The 11,983-nt window shown below is 44.6% G+C and overlaps 1 protein-coding gene across 1 annotated transcript in view; it reads right to left on the reverse strand.

Moving 5' to 3' along the window:
- The window catches only part of CHRNA4 (cholinergic receptor nicotinic alpha 4 subunit), a 56,711-nt gene extending 46,872 nt beyond the window's left edge, over positions 1–9,839 (reverse strand). The window contains 3 exon segments of the mRNA XM_020981575.2: positions 7,369–7,508; positions 7,511–7,519; positions 9,275–9,839. Of these exon segments, the coding sequence (XP_020837234.2) occupies positions 7,369–7,508; positions 7,511–7,519; positions 9,275–9,356 (231 nt within the window). The 5' untranslated portion in view covers positions 9,357–9,839.
- Between the last annotated feature and the right edge of the window lie 2,144 nt (positions 9,840–11,983).

Consider the following 11,983-nt stretch of genomic DNA (forward strand, 5'->3'; position numbering starts at 1 on the left):
CATTGAAGTCCAATGGCAAGACAAAAGTCAAGATGACTAGCAAAGACCCAGCATACAGTGGATGACCTCGGCCTTCCTAAATTAAGGTCTTTTCCAGGCCTCAGTTTATCTAGGTTGGAGAGATTGGATTGTGTACTTTATCACTCTCACAATTACATTAGGTTAAAATGAAAGCAGAAGAAATCTCCATTCCCCTAGAGCAATGAAAGACCTTATTTTCCTATAGCCAAAAGACTTCTCCCTTACAGAGGGAAAATCAGGTATAAGAAAAGAAACATATGAGTAAACATTCCTAGCACCCTTATGGCATTAGTGAAATGCTTGAATGACAACAACATAAACTTAGTTTCTACTAACAAAAGAAATCTTCAGCCACATCTTCACGAGGATATTTGAGATCTTTGCTGAAAATCTGACTTGCTTTCCCCTTTGTCTCATCTGTGGTAAACAATCCTCTTTCATTTAAAAGTCATGATTTCCTCTCCCCTCCTTTGTTCAGTTTCTTGTCATGCCTCTGAGTTTGACTTTCCATTCCAGTACCAACCCTCCTACTTAAACTGAAATTACTCAGGAAAAGGGAGATAGGGTAGACTGATGGAGGACTAGAAAGGTGCTGCTTCTCTGGAAGTCACTCGTGAAGAATGAACAACAGGGATAAAATATCCACAGTACATTGCTCGGGGGAATGTACAGAGCCCACTTCTCGTACACAAAATCCTTTCACATTCTGGACCTCACCCTCCAGCTGCTCATTCCTGGAGATTTCCTTTGCTATGGTAAAAATGCCTTCCCTGGCACAGATGGTAAAACTCAAATTCATTCTAGTGCCTGAAAACACATTGGTAATCCTGTAGCATAAACCTGGGTCCTTTAGCACACAGAGATGTTCATAGACTCAGACAAACTCACGCATAAACATGCACATTTATACAAGCACTAAAACTCATGCACTAATGTATACTAACACACACATTCACATACACCTATATTAACATTCATATGCTAGCATATACTACCGTGGCTCATAATGACATTCACATGCTAATACATACACACATAGAACTGTAGTTCCATCCCCCTCATTTTACAGATAGGGAAACTGAAGAACAGAAAGGTTTAGCGAATTGCCCATGATCACACAGTAAGTCTGTGAGATGGGATCTAAACTTGATCTTTCCTACTTTAACCTCAGCATTTCATTCCCTACACTTTTTGGCTTCTCATTTGTAATTAAACATTCACTCATACTCATGCTAACGTACACATGCTAATCCATACGCAGAATCACATGTTAACACAGGCTAATACTAACACGTGTTCATTCATAAACACTCACATATTAACCCATATTCACATACATGCTGACCCATTTACACAATATTAGACACACTCACCAGAGCACCCTTAGATATACTGTTTAGACCCAGGTTTTGTGCCCAGTGTTACATCAAGGGCTGCTTAAATTTGCAGTAAATAGCTGTGCATATATAAATAAAATGAAGTCAGGCTGGGGCATTATGAATGCAACTTAATTAAATCATTTACTGCCTACAGGCTCTTCTCTGTCATAACAACCATGGGTGTAAGTGACAAAAAGTGCTGGGGACACAATAGAGTTTCTGCCAACTGAAAATGCTGAGACAGACCTGAGGACTGGTGGGAAGGGCTTAGCTCCCAGAGAGCTACAAGTCAGAGATTCCAACTAGAGTAGAATGCTCATCATCATTTTTCTCCTTCACAAATTATACTGGATTACAGTGACTGTAACGTTCATGACTGACAGTGAGATCTTCCTTCATCCTTTTTGATGTCCTTTCTGCCTCTACCTTATCTTACACCTGAGTTAATCCAACCTCAAAGGCTCTCTGAAACAACAAATCATCTGGTATCATGAAGAGCCCTAGATTTAGAATGCAGAGCCTAAGGTCTAGTTTTGTGACTAAGAGGAGGTGATATATTGGGTGAATCATAACCTCTCCCAGCCTCAATTTCCACATTATAAAATGGACATGATAACACTTGTGTTACCTACTTGGTGCTCCACCATAGTCCTCCTCTGACGCCTCATCATGACATGGAAATGACCCAATGTTCTGAAAATCTATGCCAGTGAAACTGAAGTTCTGGAAGATCCTACCAAGATGCATCAGGGCTATGACATTGTCATCTGAAGACCAATCTGGCTAATTTAGGAGCTTCTCATCAGAAGGATGGTCACTGAGTGATAAATTTTCTGGGCCATGACAGTTCACAAAGATAATCTACTAAAGGGGCTGTGATCTGCACCAGTGGAGGGAATATATACAGTAGGGAAATTACAGATTCTAAAAGTGCTGAAATAAATGCCAACTTGGAAATGTTGTGAAAAATTAAATGAGAAAGTTCTTTGGAAAGTGCAAAGTATATCTGCGTAAAGTGTTAGCATGTTGGAATCCTTGGATAGCAAGAATAAGACAGCTGCTCTTTGCCAGAAGTCACTTTTTAGCCCAAGATGGAGTCTACACATACCAAAACAGGCTTTATGAATAGGACACCAAGTTCACAGACACCAACGTAGTGCAGTGCAAAGAGATCAAATTCTGGACTCAGAGGACTTGGATTCAAATGTTGCCTCTAACATTGCATGACATTGAGCAAGTAATGTTGGACCTGTAAAATCCCTGGGCCCCGGATTTATCATCTGTAAAATGAAGAGGTTGGTCTAGTTGGCTTCTGAACCCCCTTCTAGGCTAGATCTACAATCATATGGCCCATCTCCTAGCAGGGGAAGACAGGCAGGGGAATATTTTACAGAAACAATTCTAGAAGATTTTGAACTCCATGGTGCTCTGGTAGTACTAGATGGCCAGCTCTCCATTTTTGTCAGTTCAGAGTAACCACATAATATCTCATATTTGCATGTTGTTTTACACTTCCCAAAACATTATCCTATTTGACCCTAGAAACAGTCCAGGTGGAAGGCAATCGAATACCATAAGGAATAGAGAGCTGGCCTGAGACAGGAAGACCCACCTCTGATGAGTACTAGCAGCATGACCCTAAGCAATTTATTTAACCTCTTAATGCCTCTAGGTGGCTGCTGTCTGTATTTGTCAAATGAGTCTTGGTACCCTGAGTTCCTGACACCAATGAAATCACAAGTCTGATTTCTCTCATATTTCCCCACCTCCTCCAATAAAATGGCCCAGTGATGCAGGCAGGGCAGATAGTAATATTTCTACTTGAGAGAAATAACTGAGACACATAGAAATGAAGTAACTTGCCAAAAGGTACATGGGTAGGAGGAGAGCAAAGATCAAAAGGCAGCTCCCCTGTTACTGCTTTCCCTAGGGATCTTCTAGGGACAATAGGGTTTAGCAGGAAGGAAAGGGAGCCTAGCAGCACATTTTCCACTAAAGACCAATACTGCACCAATTTTTTTTTTAACAGGCCAAAGCTGAGTTGCCCCAGCTGCCAGGGATGGCCCACGCTGGCAGACACTGACAAACATGGGAAGCTGTGACAAGAGGGATTGCCACTCTCTGTGCTGCCTGAATATTAAACAGACAATTTTGCCCATTTAAAACAACACTTCTGTCATCATAAATCTTTGACTCAGAATTCTATGGAGGGATCTTAGAGATCATCTAGTTCAATCCCTTTATTTTTACAGATGAAGAAACTAAAGAATCTGGGTCACATGGTCTTAGGTGGTCTGAGATGGAGAAATGGGAAGAGGGAGATGGTACAGGAGGGGGGGCTCATCTTCCAGTGACAAATCCCCCAGAGGAGAGGTCAAACAACCAGAGTGGGCAGGAGAATTGGAAGAGATGGAGGACAAGAGACAGGGACAAGGATAGACAAAGAAATGGAGTAGGATAAGGGATAAGAAAGGGAGAGACAAGGAAGGGGAAGGTAAAAAACAAAGAACGGAAGTGGCTGTGGAAACCTGAGATAACATGTGACAAGGAGAATACTGCTAGCAACTAGGCTAGTCTCCCTGGAGTGTGCAATCCTCTATTTTCCAGAGTGGTACTGGAAAAGGCAAGGATTTCATGAAAGCCTGTCCAGGCCACTAGAGGCAGCTAGCCAGCCTAGAGATTCTGTGCTTCATCCTGCTTCTCTGATCATCACCTGGGAGGACAGCACGGAGAGGGCTAAGTGACCTTGGCCTAATGGAGGGGATTGATGCTGACACTGAGCAGGAATTCATTTTTCTGTCACATATCTGAGTGGTATCTCTCTGAGTGATTTTTCTCTCAGAAAATGAGAGAGCACATCACATACCGTCCCCTTAAGCCTGGCTGTGCTCTCTCTCCCTCTCTCTCTGTATATGTGTGTGTGTGTGTGTGTGTGTGTGTGTGTATGTATATGTATATATATATGTATGTATGTGTTTCTGTCTCAGTCTCTGTCTCTCTGTCTGTCTCTGTCACACACACACACACACACACACACACACACACTCATGTACTTGCACACACATGCACACACCAGCCTCAATCCTACCTCCATTACTTTGTTCATGTACTACCTGTGTGACCTTGGGCAAGTCATTTCACCCCCTCTGGGCCTCAATTTCCTCATCTGTAAACTGAGAGGTCAGTATCTCTAAGGTATCTTCTATTTCTAATTCTATAATACTATGCTTCAGTCCATACAGTGTTCTCTCTCTCTCTCTTCCCCTCTCTCTCTTTCCAATTAGCTCCTATCCCATCCAACAGTTCCTGCTACTCATCTAAGACTTATCATCTATTCTCTAGGCAGGGTATAAATTGTGTCTTCTTAACTAGACTTTAAATTCCTTGAGGGCAGAGTCCATATCTTCTCTTCCTAAATCCACTATAAAGCCTAACATGCAGGAAGTGCTCAATAAATACTAACTAAACTGAATTGCTGTCCTCTAGGTGTCAAGGAGGAAATACAAGGCTGTATCCTCTTGACAGATGAAACAGTAGGGGAAATGGATTCCTGCCTGCTGTAGCAAAATGCAATCAAGAAAAAAACCCGAAAAGTATCTGTTTTCTGATCTCTCAAAGATAGTACAGTGTGACCTCTGCCCTTGGGGACTGCCCTGACTTGACCTACCTTCTTTACCTGCAAATCCTTAGTGATTGATTTAGTGACTAAAAGGGAGTGGCAATACCCCCTAACAACCTATGACTCAGAGACTAATATCTGAAAATGCTCCAGAACCCCATAATGATCCCATGATATGAATAACATCCTTACAAAGGCTTCCTTCCAGACCCCTTTTCTAGGTCCTACTCTAGCTTGAGCTGGGCTGAAATGCAAAACTCTAGTCTCCACAAGAAAAGGATCTTTTTGGAAAAGCAAAATCCATCAAAACACTATTATTGATCTTTTCATACTGCTAATAGACTAAACTCTAATAGCAGGGCTGCCCTTAGGGCCAGCATTCTGAATTATTCAGATTCACCACAATGGCACTAATTTGAAAGCTAGTTACAGGTAGGCCAGGGAGCCTGGCCCCAATTTATATGTTTATGGACTCAGAGAAGGTCAGAGCTGAAAGGGGCCATAAGACATAAACTGTTAGACCTGAAAGAGGCCTTAGAACATACACTGTCAAAGCTAGAAAAATAAAGTTTAGATATGACCTAGTCATAAGGACCATAGACTTTATCATTGCAAAAGACTTTAGAAATCATCCAGTACAATCCCCTAGCTTTATAGATTTAAAAAAAACTGAGGCCCAAAGGTTTCTATTCAATACATATGTGAAGCCCTATTCTAGGTGGTGTGTGCTCAGGGTTACAGGTAGTGAGAAGAGCCAAAACCGGAACCCACATCTCCTGACTATCCAGTGGTGGAGGCAGGTGTTGTAGCACACTGTGTTTCAGAAATCTCAGTATAGAGGTTCCCATGCTGAAGGCCATATACATTCACCATCTGCTCAGATGGCCAACTCTAAAAGTGGGCCCACAAAATGGAGCTGATTAAACCCACCTTGAGAAATAGGAATGTCTTAGTGTCTGTGACCTGGCCCATGCAATTTCACTCCTTTGGTGTTCCATGAGGAACACAGCTGCTGCCCATGACAGCAACAACTCTTAGTCATTCTCTGTGACCTGCAAATGGTTTTTCTTTGTCTCTGGTCCATTCCATTAGCATGGATAATTGAGAAGCAACAACAGTATCTATAGATCTTAGGTCACCACTCAGTCACAATTTGGCACAGAATTTGCTGAGGGTTGTGTGTTCTCAGAGCAATGGCTGAGCAAAATGTAGTCTCTGTAAGTCTTGAAAGTAACAGCCTACAATAGGCCAGTTACACATTCTTGTCACAGGCTTGCACTCATTTATGGCAGACCTAGGCTGCTATTCATATCATCAGAAGGAGCTAGTTTAGAATCTTGCCCCTCCTCTTCCCCCTCCCCCACAGAGGAGTAGGGATGAGTTGCACCATGCTCTTCCCTGATGCCCCCTTTGACCAGTAGCATGAATTTTTGAGATGGCTGGGAGTTAGTGGTCAGTCTGTGTCTGAATTAAAAAAAAAAACCCTAATTGACCCAGGCAGGCATTAAATTTATGGTGATATAGGAGGCATCAGTGTGGCATTGCCTTGACATGTGACTACAAACAGTGGTACTTTTAGATGAGCCTTCTCCTGCATTGTGAGAGGCATAGTACAGCGGAAACTGCACTACACTTGGGGTCATGCAAAATGTGGGTTTGAATGTCGCCCATGACATTTAGTAGCTATGTGATGATGGATTTCCTCCTACTTAAAGGGAGTGGGCCTGTGGTTTCAGCACCACGGACAGCTTCTAGATGAAGCCTTTCCTAAGGCAGGTGGACACCTTTTCTATGACTTAAAATCTTAGAGTTTCCTGGAGCAACTGAGAAGCCAAGGGATTGGTCCAAGGTAATACAGCCAGTATGTGCCAGAGGAGGAATTTCAAAGACGGCTCTCTATCTGCTCTTCAATACTGTCTCTCCTCTGTGAATTAAGAATACTAATGCCTACAACACCTACCTTCCATGGCTGTTGTGATGATCAAATGAGATAGTGTACGTCGCAAGTGCTTCATAGGTATTACCTATTATCGTTCCCTGGTTTCACCTACTCCTGTCATGAGAAAAGATGGCTAGTGACCAGTTCTAGGGCTGAGTAACTATGAAACTGAGCAGAACCTCACATTTAAAATCACAACTCAGGAAATGTTTCCACTCTGTTTTCCTAATACAAAGTTCCAACGAATGGGGCCACATTTTGAAGAGCTTATAAATCTGGTACTTCTATGAGAGATGAAATGGTCCTGTAGGATGAAAAGCCTTTAAAGGTTTTTTTTAGCTCCATAACCCCAACACTGCCAAACGCTTGCTGTTCAGGTCGCAATCTTTCTCAGAAGCAACAGAACCTACCACATCAATGAGCTGAGCAATGGACAGTCCAAACCGGACAATGACCACATCAGAGATGTTGGCCACAGGCCGGGACCACTTGTTGTAGCCAGAGAAGAGTTTCTTCAGCAGTCTTTCCTCAGCATGGGCTCGAGTCTCCAATGGCCAGATGCTGCAGAGATACATAAAACAGAGCAAATCTGGAATAAACAGGCACCAAGGAAGACAGTTTCAGGTAAAAACAATTATTCCACTGTGAGGAGAAGGAGGAAGTACCTACTTACAAGCTATGTGATCAAGAGCAAGTCACTTTACTGCTGTAAAATGGGAATGACCATATTAGCACAACCTATTCTGTGTAGTTTTGGTTCAATTTGTGAATTATAAAATACCAAACGTGTTCTATTTTATGTTCTTTTTTTCCCTCTGGAGGTATTCTGTGTGTGTGTGTGTGTGTGTGTGTGTGTGTGTGTATGTGTGCACGCGCGCGCATCTGCTCAACTAGACTATTAGCCCCTCAAATGCCTAGAGATTGTCTTCTGAACACAGGAGTTGACATGAAATAGTGAGTTCACTATTGCACAAGAATGGCTGGTGGGGGTAAAGTAAAGTGTATTCCATTGAAATTAATTGAAGCCTCAGGCCCTCATTTTAGGGTTAGTTATTTCCTCTCTGCCCCTGGAAGAGAGAAGAAGCATCCAGAGAGGTATGTTCTGCTCATTCCAGGCTAGTTGAGGAAGGCAATGAGAGCTAGAAGAGGAAACTCAGGATCCCTGATAAGACAAAAGATGGAACCTGCTTAGCTTTCAACATCATCACCATCCCTTGTATTTGTCAAGTACTTTTACATAACTTACTTAATTTTGTCTTTACAATACTCCCCCCTCCCATCAGACCACATATTGTTATTCCCATTTCACAGAGATATTAAGTGCCGTGCTCAAGGTCACCAAAGCAGTGATAGAGCTATGACTAGAACCTCCAAGTCCCTCACGTCCACTTCAGCACTTATCTCCCCCACCATATCGTCACTAACACCATCTAGCACTTACAGAGCCCCTCCACCTTGAAGGAAGATGGGAGAGTCTCCATTCGCATTTCACAGGACGTGAGAAAAAAGATACTATTGGCAGTGCTGAATGCTCCACTTTCCTTATAGTTCAGAGCCTAGACAAGACAAGGTACAGGGAAGGCGGTAGACACCAGAAACTAAAGAGTAGGGATAGGTGGAAGGGAATTGTCAACCTGGAGCAATAAAGAAAGTCCACACTCCAGGCATTGCCTAAAGAAGCTGGAGGGGGAAGGGGGAAGGGAGACAGCAAGGAGAGGAACTGAGGGGAACTCCGTGACAGCAAGGGTGAGATGGTGGCGGAGGATGTGGAAAAGGAAAAGAAGGGTCTGATCACTCATTGACAGTCATTCCTTCTTTCTGAGCAGAATGAGGAGAGTATTGAGAAGAGGGTATTCGGGAACCACAATGGGGCAACAGATTGGGGATCAGGCGTAGGAGGCTTGGGAGGAGCTTATGTCAATATCCAACAAAGCCAGAGCTGGTATGAAAACATTTTCCTTCTCCCTCCCTCTCCCACTGTCTCCATTCCCACCCCCCAATCTCTTCCAAATGCCTGCAATCCCCCTACTTTCGCAAGCGAATTAACCCCTTTTCCTCCCCCTCCCCTAGGTGCAAAACGAAAGGTCCAACAGCACTTCCTTTTCTCCTCCCCCGCCCCCCAAAGCTGATGGTGGAGCGGGATGCTAAGGTTCCCTCTCTTTAATTTTTCGAAGACTAGTCAAGGTGGGATGGAACCTGAGACCGCAGGAACGCAGTGGTCCCACTTTACTCTCAGAGTCTAGACCCCATTGACCATTTCTTGGGGTCAGGAACCTGTTTTGGGATGGGGACACATCTAAGGGCCCCGGAACTTACCTGGCAGTAGAAGAACTCCCAGGAGCATCAGTCCCCTCCGCAGCAGCAGCAGCGCCGACCCTCGGGGCCCCTGGAGCAGCATGGCGCACCGAGCTGAGGAGCCTCTAGACTTGGGCGTCTCTGGGCTCCCCCGCACCTCCCGTTGTCTGGATTTCCCCTGCGAACAACTTCATGCCCCTTTGGCGCGATCCCAGGGCGCCCTCCGCGGGGCAGTCTCCGAACACCCAGACTAACTCCCCCCCCCCGGCCTACAAAGCTCCGCCAGGAGCCAGCTGTCAGTCCCGCCGGCCAGTCGCCTCTTCCAGGGGCTGGCTGGCTCCCGTCGAGTGGCAGCAGCTCCAGGAGGAGGGAAGGGAGGGAAAGAGGCAGGCAGGCGGAGGCTGACAGATAGCGGGACTGTGGCAGAGAAATAGCCGGCCAAGTCTGGGCGGAAGAGAGGTGGCCGGGACTGTGGCTCTGTGTGTTTAATCCGCCTGGACCTGCCCGCCTCCTGCAGGAGAGGAGGGGGGAGCTGCGGGGGGAGGGAATGGAGGAGGGGGAGAGAGACGGCTGCAGGGGAGGCAGGAGGAGGTAGCCTAGCTTTGCGGGCTGGCCGCGGGAGAAAGTTTCCCTCTCTTCCTCCTGTGGGATTGGGAGAGTTTCCGAGTATGGCTTGGCTTTTCAGACCCGAAGTCCTCAAGGCACTAGAACAGAATCTGGGGAATCCTGGCTGGAAATGTCCTTCCCTGAAGACACTCCCTACCCTGTCCCTGACGCCACAGTCGGGCTGGAGAACTGTCCTGTTGAAAGGCAAGGGAATGGTCTGGTTGACCTCTGGGAGAACTACTGCGGCCCGCTCAGTCAAAAAAAAAAAAATCAGTCAGACAGGAAACCTTCTATTCTCCTCTACTATTAAATTGGGGGGTGGGGGGAGGGAGGCTGTCTGACCTTTGGTTTTCAGCTGGGGGGAAAGAAGGGGTTAACTCGTTTTCTAAAGAAGGGGGATTGAAGGCATTTGGATGGGGGCAGGACCAGAACAAGGGTGGGGGAGGGTGATTTATCTGTTACATTTTCGGCATATATCTCAAGTCCAGCGCTGTCACTGCAGTTAACCTCTGTCTTTTCTAGTACAGATTTAGCAAACCTTTGACGGTCCACTGGTAGAAATAGGAAAGGGCCGAGTTGGTCGGCAGTCTGTCCACTGACAATTCCTTAGAAGGAGAAGGATGAGTGGGGAGAACGCCCAGTGAACAAAGAAGAGACCCACTCCCCTTGGATAAGGTGGAAGATTTGTATTCTTTCTCAACAATCATCCTATCTACCGCAGAACCTGGCTCGCTACTCTTTGGGATCAGCATGTCCACCTGGCCTGGGAGATAAGCCTCTGGAAACTGCCTTTGCTAATGGCCATGTGAGCTCCAGTCCAAAATCTGAGCGTCCTGGAGTCGGTCCCCAATGCTCCAGATCCAAAGACAGGCATGGATGGAGTGGAACACCAAGCCATGTGGTGTGAATGCAGTGGTGGGCACCTGATAATACAAGCCCCTTCTCCTTCATGTTGAACTCTGTGAACTGGGAGTTCTCCCAATCTCTTCTGCATCTCTGTATCTGTATATGTACAGACCCATGTGTATATACATACACATAAATACTTACATCTATACATACACATACATATATGTATATGTGTTTATGTAAATCAAAGATCCTTTTGGAAGTCACAGAGTCCTGAGGAGCAGCTGCCTAGTAAGATTTCTTGGGTCTTCTGGAGTATTCATGAAAATAGATCTCCTTTCTAATTGTCTTATATCCAGAGTGTTGAAAGCCAATGAAGAGATATGGCCAGGGATCCAGTGAAGAAAATATGCTGTTGAATTTTTATTGTTATTGCTGTTATTTGTCTCTAGGAAATGATGTTTGAAAGTGGATGTACCTATTTCCAGCCAGGTTTGTCCTCACTCCAGTTTTGGATAAAGGATCAAAATATAGTGGGAGAAGAGAGGAAGAGGAAAAGATTTAAGACCTACTATACTGTGCACTGTGTAAGCACTATACAAATTTTATCTCATTGGATCCTCCCAACAACCCTGAGAGGTAGGGCAACATGTAGCAGAGTTATTCCATCAGTATCCAGAAGAGGGAAGGTTAGATTTTGCTTATACAGAAAGAAAGGAGGCAACATTTTGTGTTCCCCCTTGCACATCTTTCATTGACCTTAAAATAAGATTAGTGTCCCCCGTAAAGGAAGAAGTGTATACTCATCCATGGGGCAGGGAGGGAAGAATGGCTGGGATAATATAAACATTTTTTTCAACCTTTGGTACCTTCTGTCACTGATGACAGAAAAATTTCCAATACATTGTGTTTTATGAATAATTTGAATCAGAACTAGACAAGTGGCAGTTTTGGATCAGGGAAGAGGAGCAGCCTGGATTATTGCAGAAAGTTTCTGGTATGTTTGACTGTCTCCAGGCTCAACTTCTTGCAAACCTGGTGCAAATTAATCATCCTGAGATCTCATTTCCATTATGTCACACCGTTGCTCAAAAACATTGTCTATAGGATACAGCCCAAACTCTTTACCCAGGCATCCAAGGCCTTCCAAAATCTAGTTCCAACTTTAACTCTCACTATGCTGTAACAAAATCCTTTATTCCATATAATTCAGGCTCCTGATTCTTCTCCAAATGTAGCATTGCTCATCACCACCTCCAAATTTTTGCTTATATT

Source organism: Phascolarctos cinereus, unplaced genomic scaffold (assembly GCF_003287225.1).
Source record: "Phascolarctos cinereus isolate Bilbo 61053 unplaced genomic scaffold, phaCin_HiC Scaffold_2;HRSCAF=192, whole genome shotgun sequence".
NCBI classification, from domain to species: Eukaryota; Metazoa; Chordata; class Mammalia; order Diprotodontia; family Phascolarctidae; genus Phascolarctos; species Phascolarctos cinereus.